At 44.7% G+C, this 23,968-nt stretch overlaps 1 protein-coding gene across 1 annotated transcript in view; it reads left to right on the top strand.

The window, feature by feature from the left end:
* The window catches only part of LOXHD1 (lipoxygenase homology domains 1), a 134,545-nt gene that overhangs the window by 6,731 nt on the left and 103,846 nt on the right, over nucleotides 1-23,968 (top strand). Inside the window, exons 2-6 of the mRNA XM_009278427.1 lie at nucleotides 4,122-4,202; nucleotides 5,002-5,186; nucleotides 18,866-18,964; nucleotides 20,506-20,654; nucleotides 23,225-23,348. Of these exons, the coding sequence (XP_009276702.1) occupies nucleotides 5,066-5,186; nucleotides 18,866-18,964; nucleotides 20,506-20,654; nucleotides 23,225-23,348 (493 nt within the window). The 5' untranslated portion in view covers nucleotides 4,122-4,202; nucleotides 5,002-5,065. The remainder of the gene's footprint in view (nucleotides 1-4,121; nucleotides 4,203-5,001; nucleotides 5,187-18,865; nucleotides 18,965-20,505; nucleotides 20,655-23,224; nucleotides 23,349-23,968) is intronic.

Here is a 23,968-nt window from a genome sequence, read left to right as displayed (position 1 = left end):
TGGCGCTGAGGGACATGGTTTAGTGGTGGACTTGGCAGTGCCAGGTTAACAGTTGGACTTGATGACCTTAAAGGTCTTTTCCAACCTAAATGATTCTACAATAGTGGATGTGTAGGGAGAAACAGAAGAATAAGGCAAACACATCATAAGCATTTTTCCAATATCTTTTTGCATCTTGTGGCAAGCTGCTGTCTTAGCCAGAGGCCTGATAACACAGATTCACCCAGCCTATAATGTATACTGGATAATCTGAGGATGAGCAAAGCTGTCTGTACTTTCAAGCCAGGAAAACGATAGGGATAGACCAGTGCTCATCCCTGCCACCTCTATATGTCAAAACTATGCAGTCCACCCCTAGCCCATGAGAAACTCGCCTCCCATTATTTTTTTCCTAGTGACTGACAGGCTGTAGGATGGTTTTTGCTGTGCGACCTTCTGAAATCATCCCCGGTACCCAACTCCCTCCCGCTGCTGCTAAATGTCAGTGGCAGGAGCAGGCGGACCTGCGGGCAGGGTTGCAGGGAGATGCCACCAAGAACTGACTCTTTCTGATGATTTAATGGAGCATTTTAAAAATGTTGTTCGAACTGACATCCATGGTAACACTTTGTGCTTCTGTGCAGCCCTTCATCCATGGTGCTTTTGCAGGCAGCTCTGTGTGTACAAGGCATTGTCAGATGAAACACCTAATAGAAAGGCAATTTAAATGATCATTAATGCAGTGATTCAAAGCTAAATTGGTTCAGGTTACTCCATCACTGTTAAAGGTTGTGGTTATTATTTTTATGCCGCTGCTGTGATCAGTACCGAGGTTTCCCCTCTGTTCCTAAGAACTCAGCTCTGGAAAGGGTGCTGTTAGCTGATCAGAATTACAGACTATTTTCTACAAATATTCAAAATTTCAATTTCAAATGTGACTTTCATTTAGGTGGTGGGATTATCTCTTGTTAATTCCCATTTATTAAAAAAAAAAGGTGATTTACTAGTGCAAATGTTTATTTTATGTACTTTTCCATTTAAAATTGCATCGTTGATAGTTTCTTGTTGTCAACATAGCAAGTAGTAGCGACACTCTCATGGCACTGGCTCTGTTGTCTGTGCTAATGGCCTACAGAAGAGATGCACGCAGGGATTTATAAATACTGTGCTCAAATATGCACCAGTTCTTGTGGGGCTTTTTAGCAACGTGACTTACCCAACCAGGGGACATAGTGCTCTAAATCATTGTACATTTGCAGTACCACGAGCAGTGCAACCTGCAGGCAATCATTCAACCAAAAGTATCTGAAAACAGATACAAAAAATATTTGAGAATTTCTTATACTAATCTTTGGTGAAGTTCCTTGGATGTTTCTTACAAAGCCATTGGGTAAAACACTGCAACGGACTATAAAAAATAGAGCTGCTAAAGCCAATTAAATATGTGAAATAAAAAAAAATGAGTGAAACATATTTTGAAGTTGCTCTAGCCTGATATCCCAGCTGAACAATAGGGCTTCAAGTGAAATTCTGCTGATCTTTACGTGTTTGCTTATGGCTAGCCATGCCCAGTCCCTGGGTCTGAATCCAGTTAAGCCTGAACATTAGAAATTTAGTGCTGCAATTTCCACGTCAGATTTTTCCCTGCTTTATTTGTCACTGGAGCTGTGCAAGCCAGTGTGCTGCATTGTTCGGTGTAACGAGTCCCTTATGGTAATCAGGCTATGAATTTCTTACCCCAGCCCCAGCCTGGACCAGACTCTGACACAGCCCAGCTGTAATTTCTCCTTCTCTCTCTCTCTCTCTCTTTCTTTTTTTTTGGGGATAAATTTCAGTATAGCCATTCACGATGGGATATTGCCTCACTCCCTCTCTTCTCACTTAACTGACAATGCTAAAAAAATGCTAGAAGGAAGGGTTGGAGTTTTCCTTAAAACATTTCCCTTTTTTGTGCTGTTGATGCTGCATATCCACCTCAAGGGAAAAGATTTGTCAAATTCTTCCTACCTTTCAACAGCCAGATTTCCCAGGAGTTTGACGCCTGGACCAGCGTCATGTTTCCCAATGCTTTCCGAAGCTCTTTCAAGATGCATGAAGCATCTTCTTGATGGGCACTTTCGGGTGCCCACTCGGTGCTCCTCCAACACTGGCTTTCCTCCTCACCGCGCTCCCACCATCCCAGCAACCGAAACAGCCCAGCACAGTGGTGGGACTGCCGTAAACCAGCAGCCACCGGGACCGATGTGCTGAAAGTTTTGGGCTAATTAGTCTCACTTAATACTTTTGTGCCATCCCTGTAGCAGTCTGCAGCACTGCATCGATCTCCAGAGCCGATGTGGGGAGAAACTGCTGTCATTATGATGCTCGCTCAAGCCTGACAAACAAATTGCCTCGTACTCGCTGACTGTTTTCTCTCCGACAGCCAGGCTGGGGGAGGCTGGGCTGGATTTAATTGTCTCTTGTCTTCACGGCAAGGTTAACCATTTTAGCCTTTTCATGTAGCAGCGATGGTCCTGGCACGGTATCTGAGATAGAACGGAGGAGGAGGAGGCCTGTGCCTGCATTTGCAGAGCACACAAAATAACCTCTAAAGAAAGGTGCATGCAGATCCTTCAATGATGTGGAGAAGAGAGGCGAGCAAAAACGAACCCCCTTGTTCAGATTATTAATATTCATTAACTTTCTGAGTACAAGCTGCTTGTCACTGTGGCTTTATGCTGCTGCTGAAGTGCTGTGGTTTCTCGTCCATTTTAATATGACTTCTGGATTTTGCTGTGTTTAATCATCTGTAGCAATGCTCAGCGGCCCAGGTGAAATGGGGGCCCGTCAGGGAGGGCAGGTGGGAGAGGCTGTGTCTTCAGAGCAAGGATGGGTTTTGCCTTGATGTTTTTCATAGTGTTTTTGTGGAAAATACGAGCTCAAAAAGGATGGAGGTGCTTGCCAAAGATCACACCACAGGCTAGAGGCAGAACTGGGAATTAAATTCTGCATCCCCTGACCTGGGCTAATATATGTTACATTGTCTTCCACTTGCACCTGTGAAATACAAACCGCACACTTAACACTTCACAAAAAATATCAAACTAGTTCCTGTCCTGCAGTCGTTTTGCTTTGAATGACATACAATGACATGCAAAGCGTAGAAGAAAGCTGCAAAAGAAGTTTCAGTGGTCATGAAAAAAATGTCGGAAGATGGGCGTGGAAAGAACCTTTGATGCAGTTGGATGCTTTTATCTCTGGCTGAGCTCTGGGCAGATCTGCGGCTCCGCAGGGAACTCGCCGGGCTACAGACCCCCTTTACTCCATCACCAAGAGCGGGTCTGCTTGGTGCCCAGAGGCTAGGATGGCAGGAGAGGACATCTCTGGGGGTGGGAAACAGAAATGAAAAGCATACTGAGGCCCTGTAAAGCACCTGAGGTGGATGTGCAGGGGTCTGGATTCACTAGGGTCTTCCACGTTGGCTGGCCGACAAGGACTGGGTGATAAGGGTGAAACGAAGCTCTGACTCGACCACTCCAAATGAGCCCTTTCCAGCCACCCTGGAGGGGAGCAGCTGAAAACATTCCTGTGTTTTTTGCTGTTACCTCTATGTTTTAGCAACTGATGGGTGGGCTAGCAGAGTTGAGGAACCACAGACAAGGTGTTACCAAAGAGTTGGAGTTCTTCATGTAATTTTTGCTTCATGGGTGCTGCCTTGAAATATTTGCACCGATTATTTTCAGACACCTCTGAAAGCCACTTGCTGATGGGAAAGTCTTACAGGGTCCCCCAGCTCTTACCTCTACAGGCAATTTAGTTGGGGATTTTGAAAAACCTTTGTCATGTTTTATTCTTGGAGGCGATATGGAATGTGATCCAAGGTTTGCATCTGCTTGGGCCAGCATTGCATTTCCCCCAAAGCTTCCGTCTCAGCTTCTGGAAGGACTCTTAGAGCTCGAGAAGGGAAAAAGTCTGTTAAATGTCAGTACTCAGAGCTATCCGAAACTTGTCACGGGAAAGAGGGCATTGAAAAGTAGGTCTTTCCGGTGCTAGAAATGACATTTCTTCATCCTTAAACACTACTACTCTGTCAGGCCACGAGGTATGCTTGCTGACAAGGTTGTTATTTTCTTACCATAGCTTTTGGTGCATGTGTATTACAGGAGCAGCACGGCCTTTGAGAGGAGCAAAACAGACGTGTTCCGAGTAAAAACCAACAATGTCGGACAAATAAAGAAAATAAGGTACCCGCACAATGTTACTACCATGGTACCTGCTCCGTGAGGTGCTAATCAAATGACAGGCTGTAGAGGTTTTAGCGTTGCCATGTTTTATTCATTATTTGTTAACGTGCTCCTATCAAGGTGAAGTTAAGGGGTGGTAAAAAGCTTGTTTCCTGCCTAAGATTTGAACTGAAGCATGAAATCACCTATGGTATTGCTTATAACTATCCATGCTCCCCACCAAGAATTGTATTTCTGTCATATGCAATCACAGAGGAAGGAGTTTAGGACTGTTTTTATCTTCCTATGGAGGTAAATGGGGTTTGCTAAATTAATGTAATGTAAATGGTAATTATTATGTTTAACCACCATCTGACTGACCTATATAAAATAAAAAATCAGTTAGAAAGCTGGGAAAATGGGAAGAGGTGGATAAAACAAAGTAAGAAGAGAAAAGAGCAGGAGGGATACAGGGTGGGAGGAGAGTCACCTATGTTTTAGATATGGAGTGTAAGGTGAATGAATGCATATGTGGAACGAACGGGCAGGTGTGTGTATGTTTGTGTGCATCCCCTTGCAGGCAATAGCCCACATATGCACCTATGATATCTGCACACATATACATATACAGGAACGTTTTTATTTACAAAATACCCTGTAAAAGCCCATAAAGCCTATGAAACACTTTGGATAGCTAGGTATAAGTAGGCATTTTGTGTATAGTTGCTCTAGCCTTGCCTAATATAAAATATTCCACAAAATTGCAGTGCTAGTGGCCAGTCTTAATCAAAATATCAAATCAGGGTTGTTCTTCCTCTAGGATTGAGCATGATAACACCGGACTGAATGCGGGCTGGTTCCTCGACCGCGTGATCGTGACCGACATGAACAGACCTCACCTCCGGTTTTACTTCCCCTGCAACAACTGGCTGAGCAAGGAGGATGGGGACGGACTGTATGTCAGAGACCTCATCGGCAGCCTGGATCCCATGGATGTGCCCAAAGGTAAGGGTTTTCCAAAAAGCACGGTGTCTTGTTGGAAAGGACAGGGTTGCTTTCAGATGACTTTAGCCATATAAAAAGTAATCGCGTCGTCTACACTAATTTGAGTTTTCTTTGTAGTCAGTGGAGAGAGAAATAGGAAGATACAAGGTGCCTCCAGAGGGTAATTCCTTCTTCCAATGTTAGACCTGACATCTTAGGGTGGGGTAAATCACTATTTGGAGAAGCTCCGCTCATTGGTTGAGTACTGAAGGATCTGCGATGACTACTTTAAATTAGATTAAATGGCTACACACAGATGAGGGGCATCCCATCCCAGAAGATGTAGCCAGTATCATTGTGTGCTATCAGAAGAGGCAGCGTGGTTGCAGTCCTGCGTATAAAGTTAAGTGTTTCCAGGCTCTGGTGACGATCCGCAGGAAATTTCCATAAACAAGCCAACCCCCTCACTGTAATTCTATGCCGGTTTACTGTATGTGTGTGATATCCATATTGAGCTGGTGCCTGTTTTTCAGAGTGGTTTTAAGCTAATGATGTTGAAATGAAGCCAGGGCAGCTTGCAAACCAGACATGTACTCCCAAATTGATATCAGCGTGTAGGCCATGTGGTGATGTATAGTGCATGTAACATGAGTGGGAAGATGATCGAGATGTGAAAGTAGAGCCAGCAAACCAGCCTCAGGTGGTATGTCAGCAGTTTATCTGCAAGTGCTAATGAGGAAACCGAGTTGTGTTTTCCTGATGACCTCACCAATGCACCGCTCCTTTCTGGGAGCTTAATTTTGGGCATGGAAAATGAAGTACACCTGCCACTAGCCACAGGTCTGAGGGAAAGGAGAGGTATAGTTTGGTGCACAAGAGGGGAAACTTGTGTTTTTGCTAGTATCACATATTTTTGAGAATAAGTAGTAGATTTCTCGCACTAGTGTTGTTCACATGACCACTTAGGATCGTTTTTTTGGTAAAAACAGTTTATTGCCAGCCTTAATACAGTGCTTTGAGCATTGACAGATACTCTAGAAGGGCAAAGTATTGTTATTTTTATTGAGATCCTGTTTGAAGTTAACAGTGAAACAATACACTGTGACACTGTTTGTTCCTGAATTGTTAAATAATTTTGCTCTATTAAGATACAACCTCCTAAAACAGCTTCAGTATGTTGAAGATGTAAGTATTAAAGGATACTGCATGTGAGTTAGCATGCACAAATAATATCCATTGACAAGAAATGTGTGTGGGAGCATTTTATAAATGCAGACCTCTCCAGGGTGGCTGCCACAGGGGAATGAGATAACGTCTGGAGATGCTCTGCCAAAAACCCCACCCAGTTACTGCTGGGGCTGTGCGTGCCAAAGTTCTTTGCTGCTCTTTTATCCATTCAGTTTGTGAAATGAAAGAGTTAAGGACACTTGAGGGGGCAGGAGGGGTCTGGACAAGATAGTGGATGAGTCAAAGCAATACACAATCAATGAGAGGTTCCCTCGAGGAGAAAGTCAACCATTCAATCTTAATAGATCTAAAAATGACACAACGGTTTATCTGAATTTATTATTGCTCCTGCCTGGGAGAGCTGATTCAAAGGAATGCATGTGATTTCCTTCATCCTGTTCAACACCTGTCTCTCAGCAGGAAAAGATTTGTGGGCTAAACCCTCAGCTGGTAAAAATCAGTGCAGCTCCAATGAAATTGCTGGAGCAACTTTGCATTTCACCAGCCGAAAAGCTAGTCCCGAGTGCTCGCCCTTCTGGAGGAGTGGTTTTGGGTTATAGATCAACTGCTCACTATGTGCTTGGTCCAGGACAAATACAAATAAGATTGTCTCCTGCTTTAAGAGTATGAAAGAAGAGATTTAGCCAGGCATTTGTCAGAAATGCATCTGTTCTCATCGCCTTTATCAGATAGAAAAGCCCACTTTTGAGTGGCACAGGCTGGATGTTCTGCAGCCGTCCATATAAATGCAGGGAGCTGGGCTGAGGCCAGAAGTATGGGTGAAGGGTTGGATGCCTTCCAGGCGGCAGGTCTGAAACTGTAAGAAGAGAGGGTTAGCTCAGCTATCTCGGGTTGCAGTTCCCCTTGAACCATAATTAATGAAAGATAAACATTCCCGGGCTGCTGAGGTGAACTGTCAACTGCAAATGTAAATTTACCTGAATTCATTTGGCTCCCTCTGGATCTGCAAAGGTCTGAAACGAGATTGTGATATGATTTTTCTTTGTACATACAAGTCATTTGCCCTAAATTTTGTTGTTTTGTTTTGGTGGTTTTTTTTGTTTCAAATGGATTAAACAGTGGTGTTTACTCTTTGAGTATTAATATTTTCTAGGCTACTAGACAAATGAATAATTATGTGGTTTGGTGATTTTATGTGCCTGTAAAGAAAGATTAGTTACTCCCTCTTAAGTCCGTGTTCCCATTAGCAGTGTTCAGTGCCATACTCTTCTCCCTTTTGGTCATGTCTCTTCAATCGCTGTTTCCCTTTTTTCTTTAGTTCTTTTTTGTAAATCACCCGGGCACTGTTGTTACAGACCTTAGTCTCGTACCTTGCTTTCATGTTCCATTTGCTGCCACAGTCTGGTATGTTTTTGGAGGTAACCAAACAAGTTTCCTCTGTGTTCCCTCTCCTGCAACATCAGCTTTTGATCTTCTCCTGGAGAGCTTTCTCATTTTTGTCATGAGGATTTACCTTCCTCTCTTGAACTGGAGGTCGCTGCTGGGACGTGCATCTTCTCTGTGATATGTGTGGGATGTGGACTGGAGAAAAATTAAATTATTTTTTGTCATATTTTTGGTTTGTTGGAGCTTCTGTAGAGGCATTTGAAGGGCATAGTTGGTGCTTGGACCAAAACCTACCAAGCTATGGGGAGACTCAGCCTCTTTCTTGGTGAGGAGCACAGGTCAGCCAGAGAATCCCTGCAGGGCTATGAGCTTTGAAGAGGTTAATTTAAAGGGAAAAAACAGAGGCATTATTAAAAAATGCAGAAAAGAGTATGTTCCAAAAAATAGTCTACATATAATTGAAAAATTGGACACACACACACACAAACAAGAGTTGTTCTTTTCATGATCCAAATAGAGTTACCGAGGATGGCAGGAATACTTAATGATTGCAGATGCCTGAGTGAACACACACACACACACAAAACAAGAGTTCTTTTCATGATCCAAATAGAGTTACCGAGGATGGCAGGAATACTTAATGATTGCAGATGCCTGAGTGATTGCATTTACTTATCTGAATAAAATGGCTCCTGTCAGGTTCCCTGTTGAATGCGACACATTTCTCAAGGAGAACAGGTTACATTTTAAGTGTTCCTGCTTGAATGATCCTCTATTCCCTGTATTCACATCCATGGCATCGTATGCCCATGGCCCTTTGACAGTGATAGTGCCACAGATTCTTATTTACCCAGCAGCTGCTATTGGCAGCCTGGATTAATTTACATTGCAGGTATTAATTACAAGGAAGGGCTATTGTTCGGCCTTATACTGCTTTGCTCGAGTTTATGAAGCCTTAGGATTATATGACTGTGGCTGAGCTTCTATGCAAGGGACTGGCTCAAAGCTGAAATCAGGAGATGATTTTCCTTTGAGTGTTGCGGGTTTTGGATCACTCTGGGGGTGTCTGATGTCTTACCAAAGCAGTGGGGGAGGAGACCATTCATAATAGCTTGTAGCTGCTCTAATAAGAACTACTGACCCAATGGAGACGAAAAAGCAAATGAAATTTGGAAGCCGGTTTCCAGCCCGTTGTTTGACATCTGCAGACTGGTCGTGAATCACTTGTGTCACTCTGTGGACAGACCCGTGTGTCTCGCACCCCGTGGTGACTCTCATTTGGTTGGACTTCACCCTGCTTTCCCTGGCAGTTTGCAGCCCCAGAGCTGCCCTGCAGCCCCAGTCTGAGCCCAGTACATGCCATGAGCGCCATGGTGGTTACCCCACTGGGGTGAAAGATATCCCTTGGAGCCAGGCATGGCACTGCCCATGGGAACCTGCTGCAGGTGGGACACCACGGCCGTGTCTTTCTCCATCCCTGTGTGTGTGATGGGCACAGCTTTTACCACCCAGCTGTAAAGCAGGGAGTCCTGAGATTTGGTCTTCAGGTGGAAGGGTGTCTCAAGATGTCATACGGGAATATTTTTGCAAGGCTACATTTTATCCTCATTCATAAAAGAAGCTGAGGTTTGGTCGGGTTAGTTATCCACAGGCCATCTTCTCTCTGGGGTAACAACAGGCTGTTATCACTGTCTAGCTGGTTGAGGTTAGTCTAGGCTCTCCGCAGTGTGACCTCCAGTTTTTCTCAGAACGAAGGAAAAAGGTTAGGTATCCCCAACACACATTGACTGTTCTTGATTACCTTTGAAATCTCTCCCTAATCAAAACAATTATCTGTGCTCGCTCTTTTATTGAGAGAAAGCAGGAATATTTATTTGCAAAGGGGGCCTTTAGTCACTTGGTCCTTAAAACCATGTTCAAGAGCACAGATATCTGATAATAAATTCAGACTTCCGTGCAATTGCAGTTTATGCTAACCTGTCAAATTTTGGTCAAGTCTTGCCAACCTGCCTGTCGCAAATGAGGTTCAGAGCCAAGGACTGATTTCCAGCTAGCTCTTTGACCTTCAGCACCCTGAAATTGTTTAAGATTGGACATGATGGGCTATAAATGTGCATGGGACAGCAGCTCACGTCAAACTGTTTCAAGGCTGCGTATTCACAGTAGAAGAGAACTGCGTGTGTGACCTCAAACTGTAAAACTCCTCCATTCTCTACTTTTTCTGGGTGAAGTTTAGTTTTATTTGGTCTATTAATAATGAATGTGTTTACAACGGGTGTGTTACACAGCACAGTACTGAGGAGCAGGGCAGTCACAATGTGTGGTGCACCCCGACTTTGAGGATGGGAACATCCAACACAATTGCGTTGCCTTTATTTTTTCCATACTTAAAAGCGCCAGGCGTTGGTCACCCATTGTTTTTTGTTAATATTATGTCAAAAATGGGTTGCAAGACCAGATTAGGTGTAGCTGTGCTGTATCTAGGGCTAAGTCTGCATGGTCTTTTGCAGGCAGACATAAGTTTTCTGCCTTGCTGAGACAAGAACCAGCTTTGAACTGGAAGGTCGACGGTTGTGTCAATTCTGGCCTGATTTGGGGTTGATATATGGTGCACCTGAGAGTTTGCATGGATACGTCCTAAGGGGTAATAGCTATAAGGTCACACTGAGCAATTGGGAACTGGATTCCTGTAAAGGCAGATGAGCGGTGAAACGTGCCTGTGTGCTTGTGCATGCAGAGGGTAGTCTCGCCTTTAAAAAATGAGAACAATATTTATTATAGTTACAAATGAGAGAGCTTCAGCCGATCAAGTTGCAGGTCAGGCCCAATCCATTAGTCTGTCACAAGTTTCTTTGAATCATTGGTCTGTCCTCATCTGGGGCAGAGTTAATGAGATCACCCGAGGAGACTTGGGCAGTTTGTGTTCATGGTGGGTCAGAGGAGAAGACCACAGGCAGAGAGAGCCGCAGAACGGTTTGCTTCGAAGGCAGGAAAGGCAGTCCTTGCAGGCGTTACGAAGGCAGTCTGTGCACACGAAGAAGCAGCCTGTGCTGGACTTCTCTGCCTAGTGTGCTTTTGAGAGCATCTGTGCAAGCACATGTAGAGTTAACATGCCCTAGATACTCTCTGAGGTTTTTAGATCCACTAGGACCTAAACCGCATATATTTGAGCTGGGAATGTGAGCTGTGTTATTTCTTTCCTCTGCGAAGGAGGTTTGTATTAAGACTTCATAGTTCATTGTCCAAAGTTTTAATGCCGGCTGACTTAAGACTTACGAGGCACCGACCTGGCTGTGGCTTGAGGAAAGACCTGGGGCAGCAGGTATTGATGCACATGCTTGACTTTGAGTCAGTAGGCAAATCCTTCCTGACCCAACGGGATACGCATGTCCCAAAGGGCTGGACTGGATCCAGACGGAAGCTGCGGCCAATATTTCTCAATAGCGCACTGGCACTAGAAGCTCTGACAAGGAGCAGCATTTTGGATGCGAGGCACTGGTCGATGATGCCCTGTGGGCTTTGCAGCCTCATTTCACAAAGCACCAGGCCTGGAGGGTGGGACTGGTCCCTCTCCTGTCTCCCACGGGTCATGATTCAAAACGAGGTGTTACATTTTGGAAACTTCCATGGTCAGAAAAACTAAAAAGATTATTTCTGAGGATGGGGGGGGGGGGGGGGGGGGGGGGGGGGGGGGGGGGGGGGGGGGGGGGGGGGGGGGGGGGGGGGGGGGGGGGGGGGGGGGGGGGGGGGGGGGGGGGGGATGAAATATTAATAGGTGTTACCTGCTCATCAAAATTCATCTTTATTTACACTGAGAACTGGAAGTGTATAATCAGCACAGGAAAATGCAGCTAAATACACTTCTGAAATAAATATGAGTTGTTTACTTTTGAATAATGGTGAATACCCCCTGTATTAAGGATGAGGCCTTGCTGCATGCTAAGATATTCAATAAACAAGGTTTGTAGAGGGAGTAATATCTTTTACTACCCAATTGATAACAATGGAAAAAACCTGTCATGCTATATGACTTACTGAGTATCCAAAAATGTCTTGTCTTCCCTCTCCCCCCCCCAAAATACTTCAGTTGGTCTAATAAGGATTTTACTCTCCCTGCAAACTTTGCCCATCTTATATTACCGTGTCTAAAACAAGTCAGCTATGGACATTTTACTTGTATTTTTTGCCTCTTGTTTTGTCTCTAAAGACGGGTAAGGGCAATGAGAAATTGAAATGTAGAAATGAAAAGAAGCCCTGGTGACTTGTAAAGCACAAGGAAGACAAGATGCGCAGAGCTCAGAAATGGGATGGAAATAGGGATTTGTAATTCGTATAAAAGACCTCATGTTTCAAGAGAAAAAATTTTGGAGAGGCATGAGACAGCTCTATGTGTGGCTGGTATATAGATCTATATGTATTCAATACAAAACAGCGCAACACGTTTGTGAAGGTGGGGGATAACTTTGACCAATTACGTCTAGGTTTTGTAATTATTTCAACTATCAGTTTTAAAATAAAGTAACTTTATTTAAATATATTATTTATACAAAGCAAGACTGAAGTACAGTGATAATAATATGATTTTAAATAACACTGTAAAATTATTTTACTCTTCATTCTGAGCAGAAATGTTTTACCCAAGAGGTTATTTTCAGTGATTTCCCCAATTTTGATAACAGTAGATCTGGGGAAAACAGGAAGCGGATATTTCTTTTGTGAAATGTCTGCTGCCTTTTTTTTTTTTTTTTTCCCATGGGCTCCCACCCTGGGGCTGAACTAATGAAAAATAATGAGAAAACTTGGAGAATTAGATGAACAAGAATTTCCGCGCTGCTGTCACAAGATGGGTTTCCCTGAGCTAAGCTCCATGCCTCTGCAACTAAACCGCTATTGTCTCTTGAGCAAGGTCATTTAAGCTCACTTCAAAATGTCATAATCACTTTGAAGTTACAGTAGGAACATCAGTTTAGCATATCCTACAAGCAAAGACTCCTGCATGTGGTAGATTGCCTCTCACAGGCTTTGCAGAGGGATGATCTGGGCTGAATCCTAATATATATTAACTGTTTTGATGCATACTTTGATTTCACGTAAGAGCCACACAAAATAAGGCTGAATCTCGTGGTCTCTGGGCTGGATGGGGAGACCAAGCGGCTGAGTTCATTATAGGAGGGGCACGAGGCAGCGGTTGAGGATAATGCAATATTCAGCAGAGCAAACATAATCGTTTCCTTTTCCCATGTCTTATGCCTCCTTGAGTGGCAGCAGCAATCTCTCTCTCTTAAGAACACACTTTCAGAGAGCTCTTCTGAGATTAATGAAATGCTGATCCGGGGTGGCACCGGCCTTGCATCCTTGGTGCTGCCTCTGATGACACGCACCCCAAAGCCACGCAAAGGCTCTTCAGCCTTTCTCCCCCACTAACACCGTGTTTTGGCAGGGGTGCTCAGGGCCAAAAGCAATGCAAAGCTCTTTCTTCATCAGCATCCCCTGCGCTGCAGCTCATTAAGATAGTTGTCAATTACTCTTGACAGAGATTAATTATTCTCAAGCTCTAAACCAACCCTTCGAATTCAACCCTTTCCTGGATGGGGGGAAAAAAAATTCTTCCTTAACTGTGTGCAGTTGCTTTGTGCAAGAACAGGTCATGCTTTTGAGACAGAGCTAGCTCCTGGTGAACTCAGCAGGGCTCCTCTGCTTTTACAGGGGTTGCTTTAAGTTCTCATTATGTCTCGCTCTGAGTAGCTGTCTCTAGGGTCCCTGCTACTGCAGTAGAGACAGGTGTAATGATTAGGGCTGGGCGAGTTTTCTTCTCTGCAGTGTTTGCAGAGACTCCAGAGATAATGCTGTGTTGTATGAAAATGCAGTAAGGCATCTCCACCAGAAGGCTGGGAGAAGCTGATCTAGGAAAAGGTGGTGTTAGCCTGGTGGGATGGGCTTTTTCCCAGGACAGACAAGAACTAAATTCAAATGCTTGCTCTGACTCAAGCGCGTTGGGATGCCAGATCCCAGCTTCGTGCCCTGAACATAGGCTGTCTGACCTTTTGAGGTTGCTCTGACCAAGAAGTCTAGCTGTCACTGAGGAATATGCTGTCAGAAGTGGTATAAAGGAGCTTCCATTTTGACAAGTCAGTGTTTTCCATCACAAAGAGATCTTGTCAGACAATTTCTGGTGGGCTGGAATGACTGACTGGATCTGACAGTGAGGAACCGAGGCATATGGATGTTAAACCACCTTCCCGAGCACATGCAAAAAGGCTGTGGCAGCCTCAGGTTGAAACCGCGCCTTGCCTGCAGATCCAGCCCCCTGCCTCTGCCCCTAGCAACAAATCTTTTCACTTTTTCTACTAACCACAAGTGTATTTCTTTGCCAGCAGCAATTCAGAGACAGTAGCGTTGCCTCTTCCCTCCCCGCCCCCCCCCCGCCTCTGAAATCTGCCTGTTCAGTGCTGAGCAGTACAGGATGGATCTTAAACATTGCCACCCTTGGGAGCACTGTGAAAACAGAAGGACAATTGCTAAATGTTGCCTTATGAGAAGAATCTATCGCTGCCTACGACTTAGCTCCCTGCTCTTAACCCAGCGTGTTTTGCTTCTGAAGGCTGTGACATTTCTTAGTTGTTGCATGCTGTGCTGCTGCCCTGCTCCACGGCAGGTCATGCACAAGGGAGGTAGGCAGGGATGTCTAGCAGGGAATTCACTGTGCCCTCCAGGAGGTGATAACTCTAGGTAATGAAGCACGGTCGGCTTTGTTTCCCTGCCTAAATCTGGTGCCCCTGCTGCTACAAACTCAGCAGCTTGTGCTTAAACACCCTATCTAATGCCCCAAATAATATTAGCTACCAGATTTCTTTAGGCAATTCCATCCTATGGAGTTTCAGGTGACTATGATATCATATTGCTAAATAAATGGCATTAACAGATGAATATCACACGGCTGAGCAGTCAGCTGCAGCTTGCGGGTGGAAGGGTTTGGCTGGGATGTGTCCATGCGTTTTCCATGGTTGGAGGCAGGAAAGAGGTTGCACGAGAGCACCCAGGGGTGCTGGGGCTGGATAAAAAGATCCCGGGCAAGGTGTTGGGCTAAGTGCTGCACCCTGGCTCCTTGGGATGGAGATGGCAGTGGGCCCAGCCCAGAAGGGATATGTGGGGGGGGTAGGAGGGCTGCAGCCCCATGCCCGTCATCCCCTGGGAGCAGTGCTGGGAGTGCCTGTGGCATCACAGCCCTTCACCAGAATAAACCCCTTGGCTCTCAGTGGAAAGAGCCTGACTCTAGCCCACGGTGCAATATTAATCTTCCCTCTTAGCTGTTGAAAGCTGTGGCTGAGTTGATTAGTAACAGACAAGCTGCTTGACTGTCACACCTCTGCTAAATTAATGCAGTGGAGTCGTATCAGTTAGTGCCGCCCCACTGCTCCCCTGAGATGCCATCCTGGCAACGTCTCCGAATGCCTTCTTGGGACAGCTTTGTGTGTGTCAGTGTGTTGGATGAGAGATGTCAGGGGGAGCTGGATTGTCTCTAATGGAGCAGACACCCGGCTGTAAAGAAAAGGAAGGTGCTGTAACCATACAGGACGTTTGTGCTTGTGTGTTGCAATGGGGAGAGGAAAACCAGCAGAAAATAGTTACTGCTCTTGCAACTGAATTTTTGTTAGCTGTTCTGCTCTTGGCATCTTGCAGTTCGTGCCTCTGAAGCTGCTAATTTTGCTTCTAGGAAAGCTCCCCTCTCCGTGCCTGTGCTGCAGTGAGCCTGCACTGCTAGATGGAGTCACAGCTTTTACCAGCCGTACATTAGCATTTTGCATGTTCCCGGTGCTAGGAGAAGCATCCAGGCAACATCTTGATCTCTGTTTTGCAGATGAACTCAGAGCCATGTATTGAGATTAAATAAAGCCAAGCGGGTATTTTTGAAAAGATGATGTTACTGTTTTAAATAATGCGTGATTAAGGGCTTACAGGAGAGGGAACAACATCCACCCATGTTTAAAATGAGGAGTGCTTGACTTCAGCCAGATCTCTGTCTGGCTGCAGTGAGAGCCTTTTCCTGCACGCTTCTAGCAGCTGAATCCTCGCTGTCTTTTTGAGATGTAGCATCCCTTTCTATTTAAATTTGCGCATCCACCATGTAATTCTGTAAGATGTGCTGATGTATGAAGCACAGAAGGACCCCTGAGCAGAATGAAGAGCTACTCTCTCTGCTGCAGCTGAGCATTGAATTGCTTAGAGAGGGAGAAAGCGCTGGCAAAAATTCAGCATGGCTCAGGATTGACCCCGTTTGTTTCCTGAAGATGAAGGAACAAAAATTGTCCTGTACGCAGAGCTGAGTGGGGCAGGTATGGGGACTGGCTTGAGTGCACACAGTTTCAGAGCTGGGAACATATGAAAAACATTAAGGGGAAAACCTGGTGAGCACACGCTAGGCGTGATCCTGCGGTCCATGAAGCAGGGATGTGCTGTGACCTAAGCCAAGGACCACTAATGCTCTTGGAGTAGCTTTGCCTGCGGAAACACATCTGCAAGGGCCACGCAGAAGAGGCATGCAAGCGCATGCCACGCACCCCAGCCTTGCTTATGTTTTAGGGGACAACATAACGCCCTTGCAGCACAGTGCCCTGTGATTGCCGCTAGCCTAAAATGATAACCCAATGCATTGCCCACCTCTGCGGGCTCAGGAATCAGCTCCGTCTGTGGGGTCTCTGTGCTGACACTCTGACAGCAACATCGTGTGTATAGAGAGCCCTTGGGAGCACTTGGTGTTCTGAGCAGGTTGTCAAATGATGTCATTATAAACCTTAGATTTGAAATATAGCGATGTGGAGAAACTTTTCAAGGTGTTGAATCTGGCAAATGATTTTACCAGCGTTTTTCTTGCTGACCAGACATATTTCTGCAGAAGCGGTACAAGGTGCCCTTCCTGCCCTATTTTTGGTCACTGCTGCTGGTTGCTCTTCATCGACTTGTTCTCTACACGTCCTCCTTGGTGCTCTGCATGTGTACAGACATCCTTCTGGTCTATACTTCAGAGGCATAAAGCCTGATCCTACAAGGGTAATCTAAGTTTAGCCGCTGATGCTTGTCCTTTTGTGGATCCTTTTATCCCGTCGGGTTCTTCTGGCGCCTGAAAAGTGGAGTGGAAAATTAGTCACTGACATCAGAATAAATATTCTAGGGGAGGTGCAAGGAGCAAAGCTTCTTGAAAAATGTGGTCTGTGGTTAAAGATCCCAATGTACAGTGGGTCACTTTTAGTTAGAGCAGCTTAGTGGCCAAATGGGAGCTGTAAATTGCACCATCGCCATCCTTGGCTAATGCAAGTGAAATCCTTTGGTGTTGGCATATCTCTAGCAGGCAGGTAGAGCTCTATGAACTGAAGCAAAAGAGTTAAAGAGAAACATTAAGGCATTTTCTCCCTTGTCTGAGCCTGGCTCTGTCCTCCTCTTTCTTGTTATTTAGTATTTATTGCACTTTTATCATTATTATTTTATTTGTAATGGCATGTTTTGTGATGGGGTGCCAAGAATGTCAGCTTGATTTTTAGCCTTTTCAGAGCACATTCATTAAACTGTGACAGGTGATTTTCCCTTCTGTTTGGGCTCTGCCCTTGTACTCCTCACCCCGGGAGCTGAGCGTGTCTTTATAATTCAAGGGATGGTCCAACAGCCGCTTCTCATACGCTTGCTCTCACATCCTCTGCCTCAAGGGGAACATGCGCACCAAAGTGTCTGCTGTCTTTTAGAATAATTTTTAATATACAGTGATTATGGTGGAGGAGGCAGGTGACCTGCTCTGGGAGTGGTAACCCAGGGTTTGTGATGGTCCCTAGCTCCTGAGGGAAATAATTTCTGGTGTTGGCTGGGGAGCCCAGACAAGCTTCTCCCATAACTTTGCACCTGCCAAAGGGAAAAAGTTGCTCGCCATCGATCATGGTGCCAAAAGTTTTATTTTTGCAAGGGAGGTATGGGTGACGTGGCCTGTGCATTTGTCCCTTTTGCAGAAGCAGCGTGCCCAGGACTCAGAAACAGAGAGGTGCTGTAGCGCAGAGCTCACCAGGGCTCAGTAATACAGGGTATAACAGATACTTTGTTGAGGGCATCTGTGATGCCATGTACTGTTCAGTAGTAGATTTTGCATTAATCTTTGTCAGTTTTGTTTTGTATCTTGCTGTCTGTCTCCAGCACTGGTTCTGCAGTGGATACAGCACTAGACGTCTGTCATCGATGATTTTGCTTGGAGGAACAAGGTAGTCAGGCAGACTTTGGCAGCAGATTTTGAAAGTTGCTCGTGTTTGCCCCAAATATAGTCACAGTGAAGGCCATGGGAGTTTTCTCATTGGTTTCAGAAGAAGCTGAGCTCACCCTTGCTGTCCTCTGGAGCCTAGTTAGACCCGTCCTGATCCCTCTGAAGAACTTGCTTCTCAAACTCACTGACGTGGCATGTGTAAAATGTTTGTGGTGTGGCTCACTCACGTGATTTTTGCGTTGCTTGGTGCCACGCATGATGTAGCTTCGTAGTGTCACAGCTCCTGGGCTTTACTCCTGCTTCTCCATTAAATGGAAAGGACTGGATTTTTTTCATTCTTTTTTTAAACTGGGCAGAGTAGTAGGGTGGTCACCTTCAAATTTTTGTGCTCGTGCAGTGTGACTGACCTTTCCTCAAAATACTTCTTGTCACCAGCCAGGCTAAATATAAGCTAAGCGGCAAAAATAGCTCCAGGGTACCATTCAGACCGGAGGGGTCAGGTCTGAGCTTGGGCAGATGGCTGGGTCTGTAACTCATTGATGTTTCGAAAAAGAAAGGCTGGTGTGTAGGTCCAAGTTCATTTAATGGCCATGTATCAACATCAAAATTTGCACCTTCTTCTCATCTATTTCAACTTTCAGTGTCAAGGCCAGGAACTGAGTGATCTTTTCCTCTTGCCCAGGGCAGTGAATACCCAAAGTGTCAGAGCTCTGCCTATGGATTTTATTCCTCTTGTGGAGGAGAGTGTCAGTGTACAGGATCCAGGAGCCATGGTTCAGACGTGCTTTCAAGATAGCATCAGCACAGCCTGAATTGGTTTGTACTATTATGTTTTGTATCAAACCATTGAGTTATTAATGTATTGGGATTTCTGCCTCTCTCCTTGCAGTCAACAAATACGTGGTCCGAGTTTTTACTGGTGAAGTTAGCGGCAGTGGAACAGATGCAGATGTCTTCATTAATATCTTCGGTGAGAAAGGAGACACAGGTATTCAAATGCAAATCATTTCCTAAAATATTTCTTCCTGCTCTGCAGGCCTGCGATCTGAACAACACACAGCGGCAATCTGGCAAATGCAGAATAATTTGGCTGAGTGAAAGGCACAACAAATGGTGTTGTTAGCTCTGGGGTTTCTCACATCCACAGCTCCTGGAGGCTGCGTCTGCAGAGCAGCAGTTGTAGCTGGGCTGTGAGCATGACTGAAGTTACCTACCACCAAAAACCCCAAACCCTGGGAAAGTGCAGCATAAACCGCCAGCATAAACCAGTGCAGTAAGTGCCAGTCCGCCGAGGGATCCAACACCAATGTGTATTTACAGTGTATGCAGTGAGAGCTGCATGTTCCATCTTTCTGTGGCCCTGGATGGATAATGCTGTCCTTTCAGTGTGGCACAGGTTGTGGCTGAGTCTGCCTGGCCATTTAGAAAGATAATCTAACCAAGATTTATATTAGTCGGCTTTAAAGTAATGGTGCTAGCTTTTTTTTTTTTTTAAATGTAGATTATACTACAACAGTGGTCTAGGAATTTGAATTTAATTTTTTAAAAGTATTTTTAACTGAATAATACTAAAAGATGTGCCCAGATCAAACCCTCTGGGTCACGTTATGGAGAAGAGTGGGCGGAAATTCCTGGAGACCCAGCTAGCAAATATTCTCTCTCTTTCATACTGCACCTGTCCTGTCAAATTCAAGAAAAAAATTACATGATGTCTGCCAAGTGTCCTTGAACAGATTATGAAACCTAGTGGATAGGTCTCATCCTTGATTAATTCTCCAGACTTTTACAAGGGGATTCATCTGATCTCCCTGGAGACATCTGAAAGTGGGAGTCTAAATCTAAGCCGGTTGTCCAGGCACTCTGTCATATCTACACAGAGGAATAACACCCCTAGAAAATAATTCATCCCCTTCTAAGGTAAGCGGGGTGAATTGCCCTCTGACACCTTTCCCTGCACTGCTGCCTTGGGCAGGTTCAATCTCGCTCGCACAGGAACAGCGTTGGTTGCAACGGGGGTCGGCGCTTTAATACTTGTCGTAAAGGCAAGCTCCCGTGAGATCAGGAAAAGCCGATACCCTTGGTTGGGTCCCAGCTTGAAAATAAATCCCTCCTGTGTGAGGCAGCAAAGAATCCTATGGCCTGAAATGTCAAAATCTGCAGCTTGTGACCAAAGTCTTTTTTAAACAGTTTGGAGATTTTTAAAGACATTAAAAATAAAAGGGAAATGTGGTGGTATGAAAAAAAGATGCAAGAGCCATCTGGATATGTATTTCTGAAAACTCTGAGAGCTGTAAGTAACTGTGACATTAGAGTGAAAATCCTGGTCTTTTGTGTGCTCAAGAAAAGGTACCTTTTTTATTAGAATATAAAGTCCTCTGCCTTTACCTTGAATCCTGGTTGCAGAGAGCTGGTACCTGGAGAATATCTGATTCAGTCCATGGTGACATTCCTAAATATTTCCTCACTTACAAATACGCATGTGCCAGTAACGCTTTCCTCCTTGGTTCTTCTATATTTATTTTTTCTCAGGGGTGAGGAAACTGGACAATGACAAAGACAACTTTGAAAAGGGAGCAGAGGACAAGTTCACACTCGATGCTCCAAATTTGGGAAGGCTAAGGAAAATTAATATAGGTCATAATAACAAGGGTGGCTCTGCTGGCTGGTTCCTCGCAAAGGTTAGTTGCTCCTGAAATGTTTAACATAAGCATGTTGTGGGATCAAAATGTCTCACTTTTTACCCTCTCGGCGGTCTGACGCTAAGAAACGCAGGGATGTTTGCTGGCGATACAGGTTCCTGGTTACTGAGAAAGGCACAAATCAAGTTTTCACCTTTCCAGAAGTATCCTCTTCAGCACTTGCTTTTTCTGCAGAGCAAGAGGGGGCTGATGAAGCACTGGCAACAGCCTGGTGCAGGCCAGTGTGGTGCATCTAAATCAGGTGCAGCGGATTTAGATTGGGTAATTAGAAAATGGGGGACACTCTGGGTTTAGGTGAGAAAATCCAGTTGTTAACACTTGAATTTGCCTGCTCTAATAGTATTTCTCCTGTCTCAGTCACTGCAGTTTCTTTGACAGATGAGGGGGAATTCTCCAAGCTGGGGCCTCCAAGCCCCCTCTCACTCTGTTGACTTAACTCATTACCAAGATGGTTAAGATACCAGAGTCTAAGAAATATCTGTAAGTCTGTTCACACTGGAAATTTGCAAAGACTTATAGCTTGGCCAAATTTAAGTGATTTATCATTGGCACAGCAAAAAAGATATACCTGCCACAAAGATTCTTTTCTTCCACTCCCACTTCCCTCCTCATTTTAATCTCCTGCTCTAAGGCATGAAGGTATCACAGCTTTTAGTGAAATGGTTGAAGGAATATTTTAAAAGGAGAAATTTATGGCGCTCTCCTCTGATCTCATTTTCTTCCCTCTGCTGGTGTAGTTTAACACAGCTGGCTTTAATCCACTGAAGATCTGACCCCAAATTTGTAAATCCTAGATAACAGGTTGGTTTGATGTATTACAAGTGCAAATATTAGCACATGCTTTTCCACCGTCACCATACGCTGCACTAAAAGTTATGATGTTGGTTGTCCATGAAAAATGCAGAAGATGAAAAACAGAGCTGTTGTGCTCCCTGTAATAAATAGGGGGGAAAAAACCCACAGAAAAGGAACCTCATTCTCACATTACAGATGAAGCCTGCGTGACATAATTTTTGATGTTGGTTAGGTTGCTTAAGTCCCGAAGCCTGAAGCAGTGACTAGTCGCAGCCAACACATTAATCCTATGTTCTGCCACAGGAACCGCCGAGATGTTTGTGATTAAGTAAAAGGCAACTTTTGCCTTACAAGTTCAGTTGGAAGGTTGGAGGAATGATCTAAACCATAGCCCAGTTATCTTCTACTGTCAGTAGATGTTTTTCTCTAATTTGCTCCAATATTTGGGGACTATAGCGTTGTCACTCCTGGATAACTTGCCAAGCATCATTAGTTCTCATGTTTCCTGGGTTTTCAGCGTGGCTTATACTCAGAGCTGGTTTTCTACCTCTAAATATATGATTAAAGATATTAACATGAACCCAAAGAGGATAAGCAGGTAGAGGGGAATCTGAGCGTTGATATTTTCTTCTGAACCTCATATATTTTAGTCTCTAACATTCCAGCACAGCACTGCTCTCTCATGCTGACAATCCCAGCCCTGGCAGACACTGCTGTCCATGTCTACGGAGGTACAACAAGAATTGGTAATGCTACAGGCAACAGCACAGTGTGGGATGAGTGACAGGAGGGGAAGCTCTGGTTCCCAAAGAATGGTTTCACAAATCTATCAGAAAGGACAGATTTCAGATTCTCCCTGTTTGCTGTGAAGGCAGAGAAAAGTGGCAATGACTTTCTATCCCTGATAGTGAATTTTCTTTCTCTGAGATATAAGCCATGTGGGCGAGTAGAGATTTTGATTTCTTCTTTTCTGGCTGAAAATCTTCAGTACTCTTCACTGCTTGTTTAAAATACTGCAGTAACTCCACAGCAAGCTTCAGGAACCCAGAAGATGATGTTGGTAAGAAATGCCTCGGCAGGTGCAAGAAACTTCAAGTGGGTAACACTGGCTTAAAGGTGAAGATTGTTCCCTGGCTTGTGTCAATAGAATATGTCTCTAGAGTAGGGCCAAAAGCCAAATCCTTCCAAATTAGAAACTATTCCTACCACAGGGTTTCATGACCGTCTTTGCAATGGTTCCATCCTGGAGTAACTGAGTAGGGTTAACATGATATTACTAGGTCACACAAGCTGATCCGACAGTCTTGATTTGTCCTAAAATTCCTTGGTATTATTTTGTAAGAAGGGTCTAAAACTGAGAGATAAAGAAGACAGCCTGTTCCCAAAGCAGAACAAAGAGCTGCCGTTCAGCTGATGGAGAAGAGTAGCCAGCAAACGGGCTCTGGAGAGAAGGAAGACAGGCCAGCCAGCTGGTCTTGCTAGCAGAGACAGCTGGTCTCGTACACTGCAAGAGATGCAGATTGAGTTCATGGGATAAAAAAAAAGAAAAGAAAAAAGCCTGTTTTTTACTCGCTGGTTGTCTGAAATTCTATCAGTACTAATTAGGGAGCGGAGAGGGATCTGCTTGAGTGTTGAATATATTAAATATCAGGTGAGAGCGTGTACATTAAGCTTCTGCTCTTCTGTCACCCCCTCATGTAACACCTTTGCTTTTTCCACGTGTATTTTGCAAAGTGCTGTTTCTTTTCTCTTAGGTGATAATTGAAGACATTGGCAATAAATGTGTGTACCAATTCCCAGTTGGACGCTGGTTTGCTTTAGATGAAGATGATGGAAAAATCCAGAGGGACATACTTGTTGGGGGCACTGAAGCCACAGGTAAAGTCATGGGCTGAATCCATAGTGGGAAAGGCAAAGATATAAAGGCCTAATTAATATTGCTAGCTATGTTTTCTTTAGAAGATTAAATGCCTTGCGCTCAGGGAGACCTGCAGTGGACCATCTGCTGGTGACAGGCAATTTTGTGTGAGGGTCCCTGAACTACCATCACATTTCCCACCTCCACATCTCACTGGTGAAGCTGTGCAGGACCTACGTGCTGATTTATCACCTGATGCACCTGGATAAGGGGCTGATGGGCAAAGGATGAAAGACCTGGCTTGTACTTCAGCAAGTTGCTCACCAGCCTTCAGAAAGTGGATTAATATTTCCACAGTCACCAACGTGCCACACAGTAGTGCATACGGTACTTCAGGTCCTTGGCTGGGGAACTACGCATCCTTTTACAAAACAAGAAAGGCAGTGCTGAGCCCTAAAACTGGCTTTTTGATTATCCAACGTGGTTAGAGCAGAGACAAAAAGACGTGTAGATGAGGCGCTTAGGGACATGGTTTAGTGGGCATGGTGGTGTTGGGTTGACGGTTGGACTCGATGATCTTAGAGGTCTTTTCCAACCTCAATGATTCTATGATTCTATGATAAGTTACGTTTGTTAAAAG

Source organism: Aptenodytes forsteri, unplaced genomic scaffold (genome assembly GCF_000699145.1).
Source record: "Aptenodytes forsteri isolate BGI_AS27 unplaced genomic scaffold, ASM69914v1 Scaffold178, whole genome shotgun sequence".
In the NCBI taxonomy this organism is placed as follows: Eukaryota; Metazoa; Chordata; class Aves; order Sphenisciformes; family Spheniscidae; genus Aptenodytes; species Aptenodytes forsteri.
This window is presented reverse-complemented; position numbering and strand designations above follow the sequence as displayed.